The 17139-nt window shown below is 57.3% G+C and overlaps 1 protein-coding gene across 10 annotated transcripts in view; it reads left to right on the top strand.

The window, feature by feature from the left end:
- Window positions 1-17139, top strand: part of LOC122172980 (uncharacterized) — a 187143-nt gene that overhangs the window by 130683 nt on the left and 39321 nt on the right. For 9 of the 10 annotated variants that reach the window (XM_065594097.1, XM_065594091.1, XM_065594096.1 and 6 more), the window contains 2 exons: window positions 13607-13918; window positions 15055-15408. In XM_065594097.1, coding sequence (XP_065450169.1) covers window positions 13607-13918; window positions 15055-15408 — 666 coding nt within the window. The remainder of the gene's footprint in view (window positions 1-13606; window positions 13919-15054; window positions 15409-17139) is intronic. The other variant, XM_065594095.1, reaches the window with a different exon arrangement.

Below are 17139 nucleotides of genomic sequence, written 5' to 3'. Positions count from 1 at the left end.
GGGTCCGATTTTATTTAATCTATTCATTACTGACCTCGGTACCAAATGTAGGAGTGGGCTGATAAAGTTTCAAGTATCAGAGGGGTAGCCGTGTTAGTCTGAATCTGTAAAACGCAACAGAGGGTCCTGTGGCACCTTTGAGACTAACAGAAGTATTGGGAGCATAAGCTTTCGTGGGTAAGAAGGTCACTTCTTCAGATGCAAGTCTTGCATCTGAAGAAGTGAGGTTCTTACCCACGAAAGCTTATGCTCCCAGTACTTCTGTTAGTCTCAAAGGTGCCACAGGACACCCTGATAAAGTTTGCGGATGATACAAAGTTGGGAGGTATTGCCAGTTCAGAGAAGGATCGGGATATCCTGCAGGGAGATTTGGATGACCTTGTAAACTGGAGTAATAGTAATAGGATGAAATTTAATAGTGAGAAGTGTAAGTTGATGCATTTAGGGATGACTAACAAGAATTTTAGTTATAAGCTGGGGATGCATCAGTTGGATGTAACGGAAGAGGAGAAGGACCTCGGAGTCCTGGTCGATCGCAGGATGACTATGAGTCGGCAATGTGACGTGGCCGTGAAAAAAGCTAATGCAGTCCTGGGATGCATTAGGCGAGGTATTTCTAGTAGGGATAAGGAGGAGCTGGTTCCGTTATACAAGGCACTGGTGAGACCTCATTTGGAGTACTGTGTGCAGTTCTGGTCTCCCATGTTTAAAAAGGATGAACTCAAACTGGAACGGGTACAGAGAAGGGCCACTAGGATGATCAGAGGAATGGAAAACCTGTCGTATGAAAGGAGACTCGAGGCGCTCGGTTTGTTTACCCTAACCAAAAGAAGGCTGAGGGGAGATATGATTGCTCTCTTTAAATATATCAGAGGGATAAATACCAGGGAGGGAGAGGAATTATTTCAGCTCAGTACTAATGGATATAAACTGGCCGTGGGGAAGTTTAGGCTTGAAATTAGACGAAGGTTTCTAACCATCAGAGGGGTGAAGTTCTGGAACAGCCTTCCAGGGAAACAGTGGGGGCGAAAGATCTCTCTGGCTTTAAGATTAAGCTTGATAAGTTTATAGAGGGGATGGTTTGATGGGATAACATGATTTTAGTTAATAGGTCAATAACGTGCCATCGCTGGTAATTAGTAACAATGGTCAATGATGGGATATTAAAAGTTACTACAGAGAACTTTTTCTGGAGGGTCTGGCTGGAGAATCTTGTCTGCATGCTCAGGGTTCAGCTGATCGCCATATTTGGGGTCGGGAAGGAATTTTCCTCCAGGGTAGATTGGCAGAGGCCCTGGAGGTTTTTCGCTTTCCTCTGCAGCGTGGGGCAGGGGTCACTTGCTGGTGGATTCTCTGCGACCTGAAGTCTTTAAATCATGATTTGGGGACTTCAACAGCCGAGTCAAGGGAGAGAATTATTCCAGGAGTGGGTGGGTGAGATTCTGTGGCCTGCGTTGTGCAGGAGGTCAGACTAGATGATCATAATGGTCCCTTCTGACCTTATAGTCTATGAGTCTACACAGGTACCTGTCCCAGGAATTATCACCATAAGCAAGTTTCTGAGGCCTGCGTTCCTCAGGCCAGGAGTCCCTCCTGCGCACGTCAGACCGCAGAGGTCTCACTGCGGGCACCGTGACTGACAGCCCTGGAGGCACTGACCACTGGCCGTATCCTGTGAGCACAGCCGACCAGTGTAACCAAGAGCCGGTTCAGAGGCGACGTGATCACAGGCCCTATGGTCCTGCCTGGGGGACCGATGTCTGAGAGCAGACAGCTGTTTAGTCCGAGATCTAGTGGCTCGAAGTTGAAGCAAGACACATTCAGACTAGATTTCAGAGTAGCAGCCGTGTTAGTCTGTATCAGCAAAAACAACAAGGAGTCCTTGTGGTACCTTAGAGACTAACAAATTTATTGAAGCCTAAGCTTTCGTGGGCTACAGCCCAGTTCATCAAATGCATAGACTGGAACATACAGTAAGAAGATATTTATACATACAGAGAACATGAAAAAGTGGAAGTAGCCAGACCAACTGTAAGAGGCTAATTAATTAAGATGAGCTGTAATCATCAGGAGGAAAAAAACGTTTGTAGTGATAATCAAGATGGCCCGTTTAAGACAGTTGACAAGGTGTGAGGATACTTAACATGGGGAATAGATTCAATATGTGTAATGACCCAGCCACTCCCAGTCTCTATTCAAACCCCAGTTAATGGTATCTAGTTTGCATATTAATTCAAGCTCAGCGGTTTCTCTTTGGGGACTAGAGTCCATGTGCACGTCTTTCCCAGGGTGGAGAATCAATGTCTGGAACAACTCACCGGGGGAAGTGGTGGATTTTCCCTAGTCTCTAACTCCCGAATGGACGTCTTTCTAACAGACACTCTCCAGCTCCACCAGACGTGCCAGGCTGGCGGCAAGAATGACTGGGGGGGGGCTCTCGGCTCTGTGTATGCGGCAGGTCAGACGAGATGATCATAATGGTCCCTTCTGGCCGTAAGATCTGTGACTCCTGCCCCCGGAGGTAATTCCTTCAGGGGGAATCCAGCTGCCCAACGGGTACGTGAAGTGCACTCACACAGCTGGTGCCGGGTTCTGCTGCCCACTCGCTTCCTGCTCCTAATAGATGTGAGCCGGGGAAATTGTAACCCAGCCACCTCCTGCCCTGCCCGGCACTGACACCTTCTGTACCACGCACCTCAGTCACCGTGTCTGACGCGCCTTCCTACATCCTACTGGGGTAGAACCTCACAGTGACCCGGGGTGTTTCGTGCCCCACCATACTGAACTGGGGATATCTGTGTAACTTACACTCAGATTGGCTCATGGGGGTAACCCATAATTATGTGTCCAGACACGGCCCCAGGACTGTCTCTCTCATTCCAGCTGCTCCCAGACTCTTCATCCCCCGGCGATCGGCCGGGACAGACACAGCGACCTCCTTCCCCTGCCACGTGTGGGGATTCTACCCTGGGGACGTCACCATCACGTGGCTGAGAGACGGGCGGGTCCTGACCGACGCCACCCGCTCTGCCCCCCAGAGGAACCCGGACGGGACCTTTAACCTCACCCTGACCTACACCTTCACCCCCAGCGCGAGCGACTCCGGCAGCATCTTCTCCTGCCACGTCACCCACACGGCTCTGGCCCAGCCCCTGTGGGAGGAGTTCCCCCTGGATGTCACAGGTGAGGGGTGCTGGGTTCCCAGCTGGATGTTATGGGCTGAAGGGGTGTGACGGAGCAGGGAGCAGGGCAGATTTGACCTGGGAATGTTGCAGGGGGGTTGCAGTGGGGATGTGGGACTTCCCTTGAAAGAAGCTACCTGAGCTGTAACCTGAGCCAGGAACGGGGGTGGGGAGAATTAACACCTTCTGCCCGGGAGACTGAACAAAGGAGAGGAGCAGCGGGAGGGGCTTTGAGGGCCCTTTTGAATAGTTCGTAGTCCCCTTTCTCTGCCTCTCCCAGTTGGCGGTACAATGCCACGGCTTTGGGGTCCAGTAAGGGGGTAAGGACCCGGAGTCTGTCCGCGGGATCCACCCGGTGCAGCTCGCAGGCCGTCTCAAAGGCCTCCAGGAAGTCATCCATGTCCTCCCCCTCCTTGTATGGGGCCATGATGCACTTATCAAAGCTCCGTGCAGTCCTGGGTCCCCCCTCACTCACCGCAGCCGGGGGTTCGCTGCCCTTCAATCTCGCCAGTTCCAGGTCATGCTGACGCTGTCTCTCATTCTCCTCCCGTTCATGCTGTCTCTGTCTCTCTTCACGCTGATGCTGTCTCTCTTTCTCCTCCCGTTCATGCTGATGCTGTCTCTCTTTCTCCTCCCGTTCATGCTGACGCTGTCTCTCTTCATGCTGTCTCTGTTGTTCACGATCCTCCAGCTCTCTCAGTTTTAGCTCTTTCTCCCATTCCAGCCAATTCCGCTCCCCGGATGCCGAATGTCGCCGGGAGGATCCTCTGCTGGCCGGCGGGCTTCGCTGGGAGGATTCCCTGCTGGCCGGGGGGGTCACGGCGCCTTCGGTATTTGCTGGGCTCCTCCCCACCCTTCCCCTAGGCATAGGAAGGAGGGGTCTCGGGAAGCCCTCAGCAGCCGGCTGACCACTCCCAGCTGGAACAGACACTGGTGCCTGCGCTGCATTTGCCAGGCTGCTTCCCTGAGACACAGAGATCAGTTCATTCGCGCGATCTTCCGCCTCCAGCTGGGCAATGAGCTGTTCTTTGGTGAGCCTCCCAATGCGCAGCCCCCTCTGCTTGCACAGCTCCACCAGGTCGCTCTTAAGCCGCTTGGCATACATCTTCCTGCTGGCCACTCACCGGCCTGTGTGCTCACAGCTCCCCACAGTTCCCAGGGGGACCCCTAGTGTTCCAGCCCTTCTCGAGGTCACCACCTCTCTGCCAGGGTTGAGCTGCAGACTCCTCCGCCCCTGGGACCACTCGCTGCGATCCCCCCGGGGGACCCTGTTACTGCAAAAGTCCTTCTCGCTGGTCACACACTCCCAGGGGTAATAACCGTCTCTCTCTCACTCTTCAGCGCGCCTGGTCCCCGTCAATCCCCCTTCGTTTTACTGCTCCCCAGTCACTTACTGCAGGAAGCGCCGTCCACGGGGTGCAGTAGATCCCGCCGCTGCCACCAGTTGTTGCGGATTGTGGGGGAGTTAGGGCCCTGCACCCCTCTTCCCGAGATTCACTGCGACTCTCAACCAGCCAGTAAAGCAGAAGGTTTATTTAAGGACAGGAACACTGTCTCAAGCAGAGCGTGTAGGTACGACCAGACCCCCTCAATTAGGTCCCTCTGGGAGGTTCAGGGAGCTTAGACCCCAGCTTGGGGTTCCCTGCGTTGCACCACCCAGCCCCAACCGAAAACTAAACTCAAAGCCCCTCCCGCTGCTCCTCTCCTTTGTTCAGTCTCCCGGGCAGAAGGTGTTAATTCTCCCCACCCCCGTTCCTGGCTCAGGTTACAGCTCAGGTAGCTTCCTTCAAGGGAAGTCCCACATCCCCACTGCAACATTCCCAGGTCAAATCTGCCCTGCTCCCTGCTCCGTCACAGTACCGTATCAAACGCTTTGCTGAAATCGAGGTATATTAGATCCACCGCATTTCCTTTATCTAAAAAATCTGTTACTTTCTCAAAGAAGGAGATCAGGTTGGTTTGGCACAATCTACCTATCGTAAAATCATGTTGTAATTTGTCCCTATTGCCATTGATCTCAAGGTCCTTAACTACTTTCTCCTTCAAAATTTTTTCCAAGACTTTGCATATTACAGATGTTAAACTAACAGGCCTGTAGTTACCCGGGTCACTTTTTTTCCCCTTCTTAAAAATAGGAACCACATTAGCTATTCTCCAGTCCAATGGTACCACCCCCGAGTTTACAGATTCATTAAAAATTATCACTAACGGGCTTGCAATTTCTCGCGCCGGTTCCTTTAATATTCTCGGATGAAGATCATCCGGTCCACCCGATTTAGTCCCGTTAAGCTGTTCGAGTTTGGCTTCTACCTCGGATACGGTAATGTCAATCCCCCCTCCTTTATTCCCATCCGTCATGCTGCCACTATTCCTAAATCCTTCATTAGCCTCATTGAAGACCGATGCAAAATATTCATTTAGATATTGTGCCATGCCTAGATTATCCTTAATCTCCACTCAGCTCCTGAGTGGTTAACCTGTGCACCCCCCGACAGCTCCGCTCTGTGCTGACTGGTTCCTGTGTTTACATTCGCCGGGCGCTGTCACCAGTTCTGGGCGCTCCGTGCTGGGCAGGTCACTCCCCACGGCTCTGCCTGCAGAACAGCTCCGGTGCCTGTGGCCTCGCACCCGGCCTGAAGCATTTGTTACACACGTCCCTGAGTTCCCAGCAGTCAGGACCCGGTAGGGACAGGGGGTGGGGGGCGTAATAGGATCCTATACAACAAAAAGTTCAAAAAATTGGGACTGTCCCTATAAAATCAGGACATCTGGTCACCCTAGGACCCGGACAGATCCAGGGTGTGTGGGGGGCCCTGGTGATGGTTCTGCCCACTCCTTTTGAGTCCCTGCTGAGGTCTGTTTGCCTTCTTTGGAACTTCTTTTGGGCCCACTTGACCTCCTGTCACGGAGTGTGGGGGAGACAAGGCCCTGCACGCCCGGCTTCCTGCGATTCACCATGACTCTCAGCCAGCCAGTAAAGCAGAAGGTTTATTTACATGACAGGAATACAGTCCAAGACAGGTCTTGCAGGCACAGACAACAGGGACCCCCCCCCCCCAGTTAGGTCCATCTTGGGGTCCCAGGGCACCACAGCCCTGTAGGGGGGCAGAACCCCATCTGGGCTCCCTCCATTACCAGCCAGTTCCTGAAAAAAACCTCTCCCCTACCTTTGTTCAGTTTCCCAGGCAAAGGTGTCACCTGGCAGTTGATAAGCTGCCAGCCCCTCTTGCGTGGGAAGCCTGCCCCTCGTCCGTCTGGGCCTCTACCAAGTTAACCCGGTGCGGGTTCGGTCTGCTCAGTCTGTCCTTGAGCTTGGGGCACTGGGCCCGAACGTGGCCTCTTCGGCCGCAGTAATAGCAGCTCAGGTCCCGTGGGTCCCCTCGAGCCGGTCGGTTGTCCCTGATGCTGGGCATTCCCCGTGGGAGGGGATTCCCCATATTCCCCCTTTGGGAGGTCCCAGGGTGACTCTCTCTCTGCATCGAGGCAGAGAAAGGGGACTACGAACTATTCAAAAGGGCCCTGCTATGAGAGTTTGGGCTGACTCCTGAGATGTACCGGGAAAGGTTCCGGAGTCAAGATAAAACCCCTGAGATCTCATATCTGCAACTAGCCGTCCGCATGGAAAGATACGCCAGCAAGTGGGCTGATGGGGCCCAGACGAAGGAGGACCTGGTTAAACTGCTGGTACTGGAGCAACTGTATGAGCGGTGCCCATCCGACCTGAGGCTGTGGTTGGTGGACAGAAAGCCAGAGAACCCGCGACACGCCGGGCAGCTGGCTGATGAGTTTGTAAAGAGCCGGTCAGGGGGTGGCAGGGAGGAGCCCCAAAGGGCCGATGGGGGGGGACCTAGAGGACTGGCCAAGCAGCCCCCAGACTGCCTTAGTCGTGACCCGTAGCCAGAGCCGGCGAGGGGCACTACGCCCTGACCTTGGGAAGGATGTCCCACCGGAGGCACCGAACCCTTCCCGGGTGGGGAGGGAACACCCAAGGACAGGCCGCGGGGTGGCTGGGGCTTCCGACCCAGCCGACGAGAGGGAGCAGGTCCCCATCCCTTCCCCAGCCGCCGAGTTCCAGGCCGAGTTGCAGTAGGACCCCTCCCTGCGGAAGCTAAGGGGCCTGGCTGACCTCAGTGTGGTACAGACCATGAGGAGAGGATGCAAGGAGAGGTTCCTGTGGGAGAAGGGGTTCCTGTACCGAGAGTGGGCTCCCCCAGGGGAAGTGGAGTCGTGGGGGATCAGGAGGCAGCTGGTGGTTCCCCAGAAGTTTCGCCACAAGCTACTGTACCTGGCCCATGACATCCCTCTCGCAGGGCACCAGGGGATCCGGCGCACCAGGCAGAGGCTGCTACAGAACTTTTACTGGCCCGGGGTCTTCACCAACGTCCGGCAGTACTGCCGATCCTGTGACCCCTGCCAGAGGGTGGGGAAGGCCCGGGACAAGGGGAAGGCAGCATTGAGACCTTTGCCCATCATAGAGGAGCCTTTCCAGAAGGTGGCCATGGACATAGTGGGACCTCTCAGCAAGACGACCCGGTCTAGGAAGAAATACATCCTGGTGGTGGTAGATTTCGCCACCCGCTACCCCGAGGCAGTGCCCTTATCGTCCATTGAAGCAGATACTGTGGCGGATGCGCTGCTGACCATTTTCAGCCGAGTGGGGTTCCCCAAGGAAGTCTTGACGGACCAAGGGTCCAACTTCATGTCGGCCCTACTCCGGTGCTTGTGGGAGAGATGTGGGGTCCGGCACAACTGGGCCTCAGCATATCACCCCCAATCCAACGGGCTGGTGGAGAGGTTCAATGGGACGCTAAAAATGATGCTGAAAACATTTATGAATCAGCACCCGCAGGACTGGGACAAGTACTTACCTCACCTGCTGTTTGCGTACAGGGAGGTACCCCAGGAGTCTACCGGGTTTTCGCCTTTCGAACTGCTATATGGAAGGCGGGTAAGGGGGCCCCTGGACCTGATGAGAGACGAATGGGAGGGGAAGGCCACTCCTGACGGAGAGTCGGTGGTGGAGTATGTCCTGACCCGGGAACGACTTGCCGAGCTCATGGGCCTGGCCAGGGAGAATCTGGCCAGGGCCCAGAGGAAGCAGAAGGTCTGGTATGACCGCACAGCACGGGCCCGCGCCTTCGCCACTGGGGATCAGGTGATGGTCCTCATCCCCGTGAGGAAAAACAAACTCCAGGCCGCCTGGGAAGGGCCCTTCAAGGTTGTCAAGCAACTAAACGAGGTAAACTATGTGGTGGAGCTGTCGAACCGGGCACACCACCACCGGGTGTACCATGTGAATATGATGAAGCCATATTATGACAGGGGGAATATGGTGTTGGCCGTGTGTGGACAGTGGGAGGGGCAGGGAGATGACCCTTTAGTAGATCTATTCCCTGGGACAAGAGTTGGCTTCCCCCTGGAAGCAATTCCCCTCTCTGATCGGCTAACCCCTGCCCAGCGAGCTGAGATCGGAGGGGTGCTGCATCTGTACCAGCAGCTGTTTTCCAACCAGCCTGGACGCACTAATCTGACTGTCCACCGGGTGCAGACAGGATCGCACCCGCCTATAAAATGCTCCCCCTTCCGAGCCACAGGGAAAACTGCTCAGGACCTGGAAAGAGAGGTCAATGACATGCTGGCTTTGGGGGTGATCCAGCCGTCTTCCAGCCCTTGGGCCTCGCCGGTGGTGCTGGTCCCCAAAAAGGACGGGTCGATCCGGTTCTGTGTGGACTATCGGAAGCTCAATGCCATCACTGTAGCCGATGCCTACCCCATGCCCAGGCCGGACGAGCTCCTAGACAAGCTGGGAGGTGCTCGGTACCTTACCACCATGGATCTTACAAAGGGCTATTGGCAAGTGCCGCTGGATGCAGATGCCAGGCTGAAATCGGCCTTTGTCACCCCTCTGGGGCTCTATGAGTTCCTGACCCTGCCCTTCGGCCTCAAGGGAGCGCCGGCCACCTTCCAGCGCCTGGTGGATCAGCTACTGAGGGGGATGGAGAGTTTTGCCGTGGCGTATATCGATGACATCTGTGTCTTTAGCCAGACCTGGGAGGACCACATATCCCAGGTTAGACAAGTGCTGGACCGACTCCAGAAGGCTGGGCTGACCGTAAAACCGGAGAAGTGCAAGGTGGGGATGGCTGAGGTATCCTACCTAGGCCACCGGGTGGGAAGCGGCTGCCTAAAGCCGGAACCAGCCAAAGTGGAGGTGATCAGAGACTGGCCCGCTCCTCAAACCAAAAAGCAGGTCCAAGCCTTTATTGGGATGGCAGGGTACTATCGGAGGTTCGTGCCCCACTTTAGCACCATAGCCGCCCCCATCACTGAGCTGTGCAAGAAGGGGAAGCCAGACAAGGTGGTCTGGACCGAGGAGTGCCAGGAGGCTCTCCGGGCGCTGAAGGAGGCTCTGGTCAGTGGCCCAGTTCTGGCAAACCCAGACTTTGACAAGCCCTTTATGGTGTTCACCGACGCCTCAGACACAGGACTGGGGGCGGTGTTAATGCAGGAGGATGAAAAGGGGGAGAGACACCCCATCGTGTACCTGAGCAAGAAGTTGCTACCCCGGGAGCAGAACTACGCGGCCATCGAGAAGGAATGCCTGGCCATGGTGTGGGCCCTCAAGAAACTAGAGCCATATCTCTTTGGGCGTCACTTCACCGTGCACACCGACCACTCTCCCCTGACCTGGCTGCACCAGATGAAAGGAGCCAACGCCAAGCTCCTGAGATGGAGCCTGCTCCTGCAGGATTATGACATGGACGTGGTCCATGTGAAGGGACGTGACAACCTGATAGCGGACGCATTGTCCCGGAGAGGGAGCCCTGAACTTCCCCAGGTCACTGGTCAGAGTGACCCCGCTCAGTTCAGTCTCGAAGGGGGGAGAGATGTGACGGAGCAGGGAGCAGGGCAGATTTGACCTGGGAATGTTGCAGGGGGGTTGCAGTGGGGATGTGGGACTTCCCTTGAAGGAAGCTACCTGAGCTGTAACCTGAGCCAGGAACGGGGGTGGGGAGAATTAACACCTTCTGCCCGGGAGACTGAACAAAGGAGAGGAGCAGCGGGAGGGGCTTGGGGTTTAGTTGCGGTTTGGGCTGGGTGGTGCAACGCAGGGAACCCCAAGCTGGGGTCTAAGCTCCCTGAACCTCCCAGAGGGACCTAATTGAGGGGGTCTGGTCGTACCTACACGCTCTGCTTGAGACTGTGTTCCTGTCCTTAAATAAACCTTCTGCTTTACTGGCTGGTTGAGAGTCGCAGTGAATCTCGGGAAGAGGGGTGCAGGGCCCTAACTCCCCCACAATCCGCAACAAGGGGGCACTCAGTTGAGTCTGACCTGGGACCCCAGCAGAGACCCATGCTGGTACTTTAGGGGAATATTGGGGGTGGGGGGTGGGATGCTGGAGCCCCCAGGGCTGAAGGGGCCCAGTACAGTAGTGGGTGGCAGTGGGAGGCCGGAGGAGCGCTCAGGTCTGATTGTGGCTTTATAACAGAAATGCCAGGCCAGCCGGCTCCCTCTGACCCTCATCTTCCCCCCTCCACACACTGCGCAGGCCCCAGGCTGGGGGCACAACAAGGCTGTAATTCTGCCTGACAAAATATGCTGTAAAGGGACAGGCCCAGCGACCCCAGGCAGCCCTGCGCCTCCGTCCTGCACCCCTGGCAGGTGGGGGCAGCGCGGGGAGGGCACCGCACCTCACGGGGAGGTGCCGTGAGCCGGGTCTGACTTTCTCTCCCTTTCCCGTCCGGGTGCAGGAGTGGATCACACCAGCGCCGCGATCGGGGCGACTCTGGGGATCCTGGTCGCAGGGGGAGCTGCGGCTGCATTAGCCATTTACTGCTGGAGACGGAGGAAGAGGCGGGAAGGTAACGGGGGGGACGGTGCCATTGGCCAGTGGGGAGGGGGGGTCTGCGTTGTCCCAGTGGGAGCAGAGTCCGGGGAGGCTGAGGGGACAGGGACACAGCCAGGGACACCCCAGGGGGGTCTCTGCAGACTGAGCCCCCTGCAGCAGACGACTCGCCCCTCCTGATACTGGGGGGCACAATGTAAAGAGGGGACAGTGACCGCCCCACGTGTCACCTCTGGGAGGAACTTCCAGCCCCACCTCCCTGGGCCAGGGCAGCCAATCACCCCCCCCCGCCCCAGTTCCTGGGGGGCTGGGGACACGGGCGGGGAGCACGTGCCTCTGGGCCTGTCTGGGGCCAGCCCTGGCGCTGGGAGACTCACAGCACCAGTGTCTCCCCAGAGGTCGCAGACACCGCAGTGTGGGGCGGGGGCGGGCAGTGCCCCTACCTCCAGCTCAGCAGGGGCCAGGGAACCTGCTCCCAGCGCCCCCCCCAGTGACCCTCTGCCCTGCGCCCAGCGTGGGGGCTGCCGTGCTCTGCCCCCCACCAGACTTACCTGCAGGGGGGTGTCTCTGTCCTTCTCCCGCTGTGCCTCCCCCCAGCTTGCTTGGCCGCTCTCCTTGACAGCTGGGGGCAGGAGGGAGCCGCTTCTCATGCCGGCTGCTCTGGGTCGCTGACATGCCGAGTGGCGACTGACGGAGAGAGACCCCCAACAGGGCAGGTGGGGGCCACCCCCTCTGCTCCCCGCCAGGGCCCCACTGCCAGGGACAGGGGCTGAGAGCCGAGGGGCAGGTACAGCGGGACTCCCTCCCTCCCCCAACAGCCCAAGAAGAAATCTGTGGGGGACCTTCACCCCTCCTGCCCCCCTACGCGTCACCTAGGGCAGGGCCCATCCCCAGGGGAGGTTTCACCATCCTGCTCTCAGGGATCCACCGTTCCCAGCCCCGAGCTCCGGCTGGATGCGTCTCCCAGACACCCCCCCCACAGACCCCGCGTGTCTCTCTGACCCCAGGCACGGGAGCCCCCTACTCCGTCTCCGAGGTGCTGGGGCCGGCGCGGTGTCTCCTGGGACAGGAGGTGACCCTGAGCTGCTCCATGGAGGGGATGTTCCCCGAGGACATGGCTGTGACGTGGGAGCGGATACACGGAGAGGACAGGATGCTGATCGGGACAAACGGGGTCAGCGAGGTCGGGGAGGGGCCTGAGCACCAGCCGCTGTTACACCCACAGCCCCAGCGCTGGAGAGCGACACAGGAGAGATCCCCTTGTAAGGTAACTCCCTTCTCTTCATGTCCCAGTATATCTAGGCCTGTATCTGTAATTTTCACTCCATGCATCTGATGAAGTGGGTTTTTTTAACCCACGAAAGATTATTCCCAAATAAATCTGTTAGTCTTTAAGGTGCCACTTGTCACGGAGTGTGGGGGAGTCAGAGCCCTGTACCCCTCTTCCTGGGATTCACTGCGACTCTCAGCCAGCCAGTAAAACAGAAGGTTTATTAGATGACAGGAACACAGTCCCAAGCAGGGCTTGTAGGTACAACCAAAACCCCTCAATCAAGTCCTTCTGGGGGGTTTAGGGAGCTTAGACCCCAGCTTGGGGTTCCCTGCGTTGCACCACCCAGCCCAAACTGAAACTAAACCAAAACTCCTCCTGCAACTCCTCTCTCCCCCTCCCCCCAGCTCCTCCTCTCCTTTGTTCCGTCTCCAGGGCAGAAGGTGTTAATTCTCCCCACCCCCGTTCCTGGCTCAGGTTACAGCTCAGGTAGCTTCCTTCAAGGGAAGTCCCCCATCCCCACTGCAACCCCCCTGCAACATTCCCAGGTCAAATCTGCCCCACTCCCTGCTCCGTCACACCGCTGCATTGCTCATTGCTTTGTTTACAGGACAGATCAGGGACCTGCCTCGCGGCCTCCCTGAGCTTCACCCCCACGGTGCAGGACGAAGGGGCGCGGGTCAGGTGCAGCTTCCACCACGAGGCCAGCGGGATCCGAGAGCAGCGAGAGTCTGGGGAGATCCGGCCGTGGGGTGAGTGTCCCCAGGGCTGAGTTCCCCCTCATGGCCGGGGGGGGATCCCGTCCTGCCTGCACGGTTGCTGGGCCTGGAGGGCGTCAGGAGATGCCGGGTGAGAGGAGTTCGGTCTCTGGGGTCTGGTGAGCCTGGGGCTGCTCCCTGCTCGCTGAGGACGTCGCCGGTGAGGGCTGGGGGAGCCAGTCTGGGGTGGGATGTTGCTGTGATTTCAGGTCTCTACCTGCCCCCCCTGCCCTGCTGAGCCAGGGTGCAGGGAGGGAGGTTCCTGGGCCGGATTCCGTCCCAGTCTCCCCTCGGTGATGGGGGCTCGGATGGGTGGGGGATGGAGGTTGTGAGAGGTACAAGCAGAGATCTGAGATCCCCACCCCCTCCACTGCCCAGTCTCTGGTTCCCCAGGGGGATGGGAAGCAGGAAGAACAAGCTGAGACGGGATTGTGAATTACACAGTGACAGGGACGGGATTTCCCCCTATGGGATCGGAGTGTGGGGTGAATCCCCTCAGCTCCCCAGCCCCTGCTCTCACTGACACTCCTGCTATCTTCCCACCCCCAGCCCGGCCGCAGGTGTCCGGGATCCAGGTGTTACCGCACTGGGAGCCCCCGGAGGAGGTGCCGTTTGCCATCCAGATCCAGAACTTTTACCCCAGGGGGATTCACCGGATCAGGTGGAGCTGGTACGGGGCAGAGAGCGGGAGAGACGAGACCCCAGAAATCAGCCAGAACCCGGATCTCACGTTCAGTGCTACCAGCGTCTGGAGAATCCCCAGTGACCAAATCACCCGTCCGGAATTTATAGTCACCGTGTCCGTTCAGCAAAGCCCCCAAGAGCCCCTGATCGAGAGAGAGATCAAAGCCGGGGACACAGGTGAGGGGGGGACTCCCTGGGGTCGGACGGGGAATGAGCAGGAATCGCTGCCCCCCACAGGGTCCCTGAGGGATGAAGGAGTTTTGGGAGCTAATATTCCTCGTCCCCCTTTTCGGCTGGAGACGCCGATGGGTTGGGGTGTAACAGTGTCACACATGGGGTGATTTTATGCGGTAACAGCTTGTCACGGACTCACAGATCGTGCCCACTCTTGGCCCCGTGCGGTCCGTGGGGGGTGCCCCTTTCAGTGCGACAGCCCTTCTCGGGGGTCCACTCTCTCTCGGGGTCAGGCCCCACCACCTCCTAGAGCCGCACCTCTCTGAGCCTTAGCATGTCTGTCTCTCGCCGTGGGCCCCCTCAGGGAGTCCCCTCGCTCTGGACCCCCCAGGCCTCCACTCCCCGAAGGGGGTTGACGCAACCCTGTCCTCTAGCCCAGAGCGACTCTCAGCCAGCATAAAACAGGAGGGTTTATTGAGGGTTGAACACAGCACAGGAAACTCTCAGGGCCTCAGGCCTGGTCTCCCTCAGCCCAGCACACCCCAGTCTCCCTGCATCCAGGGGGGCTCTGCCTGCTCCCCCTCTCCAGCCCAGAGCCCCACTGCTCCCAGCTGAGCATCTGAGATCCCCGGCCTCAGGCCCCGCCTCTGTCCATTATCTTCTCTCCAGGTAAACAGGGTCGTACACCGGGGCCTCCTCTCCTCGCTTCTGTCCTCTGGCTGGAACCGGCTGGTTAGGTCACTGGGTCCTCACTCTACAGCCCATTGTCCGCCCACTGGCCAGAACCGGCTGCATCTCCTCAGCTTGGCCTCTGGGTCGGGGTCTCAGGTCACCGGTCGCTGGGGTGTCCATCCTCCAGGCCATTGGCTGGGGTCCCAAGTTCCCTCTCCGGTCCTCTGCAAAACAAACTCCCTCTCCCCTCACCTCGTTAAACCAGTAACACCCAGGGAAACTGAGTCCCACCCCCTCTGCATGCAAACCATTGAAACCCCACAGAAAACAAGAAAATCCCCCACTTCGTCACACAGCCCCACTCAGGGGTCAGATCTCCTGTCTGAAGTGAGGGGGGAGCAGCCCCCGCCAGGCCCCGTCTCCCCCTTACGGGGCCTGTAACTGTCTCTGGGTGTTTCATTCCCCAGGTCTCCTGCGGCCCCCGGAGGTGTCGGAAATCTCCCAACCCGAGTCAGTGACGGCAGGGGAGGAAATCACCCTGAGCTGCCGCATGGGGGGGCATTTCCCCGGGGCGCTGAGTGTGACCTGGCTCAGGAGGGGCCGGGGGGCCGGGGCTGCTGTTCCCCTGCAGGGCTCTGCCGAGTACAGAATCGACCCCGGAGCTCCCCACACACAGGACGGGAAAAGCTTCCAGCAGGAGACGAGACTCAGCTTCACCCTCTCGGTGCAGAGAGACCAGGGGGCAGAGTACATCTGCCGGGTGGGACACGTCGCCCTACAGACCCCCCTGGAGAGACGCAGCCGGGAGCTGCAGGTGACGGGTCAGTGTCTCTGTCTGAAATCTCTGGTCACTGGAGCGTCTCGTCCATTCCGGGGGTGAAGGGAAATGGCCGAACACAGCCCGTGAAATCGGAGCAGTTCTGCCCACATCAGCCCCTCGCTGACCCCCACGTGCCCCCCACGCTGGAGCCCCAGTGAGTGCAGGGGCCGGGTGCTCAGTCCCTCACCCCTGGGGACGGTGCAGCCCCTCCCCTCTCCCTGCCAGCCGTGGCCATGTACCCTCGGGGGGCAGACACACCTCCCCCCGCTCCCTCTGGGGGGCTGCAGCCCCAGGTTCCCGTGAGTGAAGGGGCTGCAGCTGTCTCTGGGGCTCTCACTGGGGTGGGAGATGGGCTGGGGGGTGGCTCCTTGTTCCCTCCCTGTGCTCCCCACTTCTGGGTCAGGCCCCGCACAGCCCTGAGTCTCCCAGTGGGAACAAGCCCACGTCCGGCTCCCCTCCCCTCCTCGGCAGCGGGGAGTCCCCCGGCTCTGGGGGTCACAGAGCCCCACGCTCAGGGCCTGGCGCTCGGCCGGGGGAGGTCAGACAGGGGGGAGCTCGCTCCAAGCTGGGGAAATAATTCCTGCTGGGACGACACGCCGGCCCTGGGGATCGAGGCTGAGATGGACGGGGTGTCACAGAGCCACATGTAGCCCCCCGGCCTTGTTGTACTTAAAGTACTGCACAGGATCTTTTCAGGGGGAATAAGGCAAAACGCCACATTTATTAGTAATACATGTATTCATTAACACTGTATTATATGCATATAATATATTACACTTACACTCACACACACACACAAACACACTCCGTCTTGTTGTTACCAATTAGTTGCTCCCCTTAACTTCACTGGCCAGGTGAGTTAGATGGGGGAGGGGGTGGAGCCGGGCTTCTGCCGATCCGGATCGATGCTCCCATGTTGACAAGACGAGACCCGGGGTCCTCTGCAAGACACCTCACTTTTATAGCAGCTTTCCTCTTATGCAAATCTATACCAGATTCAAACTCTGTGTCTGTGTCCATTGGTCCTTTGTGCTGCTTCCTTCTGGGTGTTGTCCCAATGCTGCAAAGAGGGTGTTTCCAAAAGAAGGTGCTTGCTTCTAACCCCTGAGGCCGTCGGTATGTCTGCTTGTCTTTAATGAGCCCACTTGACATGTTTTATTGTCCTTGGGTCTGGCTCCCAGCCCCTCTCCAACAGTTGAGGCTGTCTGGAGGTGCTGCCTTCCATGCCTTCCTCATCCACACCTCATTCATTCAACAGGGCAATTGATTAAGGGGGGGGGGGGAGAGCTCTTGTTCTACTGCTAGCAAAAATAAATTTTCTTCTATCTTATTCTATCCTTAGGGGCTATAATATTATACCAAGGGCAATGCAAAGTTTCTAAATGAGGCTTTGATACAAAGTTCCATGAAAACAGAGGTCACACGTGGGTAGACCCACCACAAGGTTATATGAAGAGGCACAATGTAAAGTCATATGAAAATTATCAGAGATTGATCTACATTGTCCCCCTTTTGACCTCTCAAGAACAATTCTTGAGTGGTCACCATATAAATCTTTTGTATTTGTTGCAAACAAACCAAACAATTATAACCAGGTGAATATAACTAAAACCATTACAATTGACTAAACACCAGATATAACATAAACACAAATGCAAACAATTATAATTATAATAATTGGAAATACAACAAAACCATTACCATTACAATAATTGGGTACATTGACAAACAA

The sequence above is a fragment of the Chrysemys picta genome, chromosome 4 (assembly GCF_011386835.1).
Source record: "Chrysemys picta bellii isolate R12L10 chromosome 4, ASM1138683v2, whole genome shotgun sequence".
NCBI classification, from domain to species: domain Eukaryota; kingdom Metazoa; phylum Chordata; order Testudines; family Emydidae; genus Chrysemys; species Chrysemys picta.
Note: the sequence above shows the minus strand (reverse complement) of the source record. Positions and strands in the feature narration are given on the sequence as shown.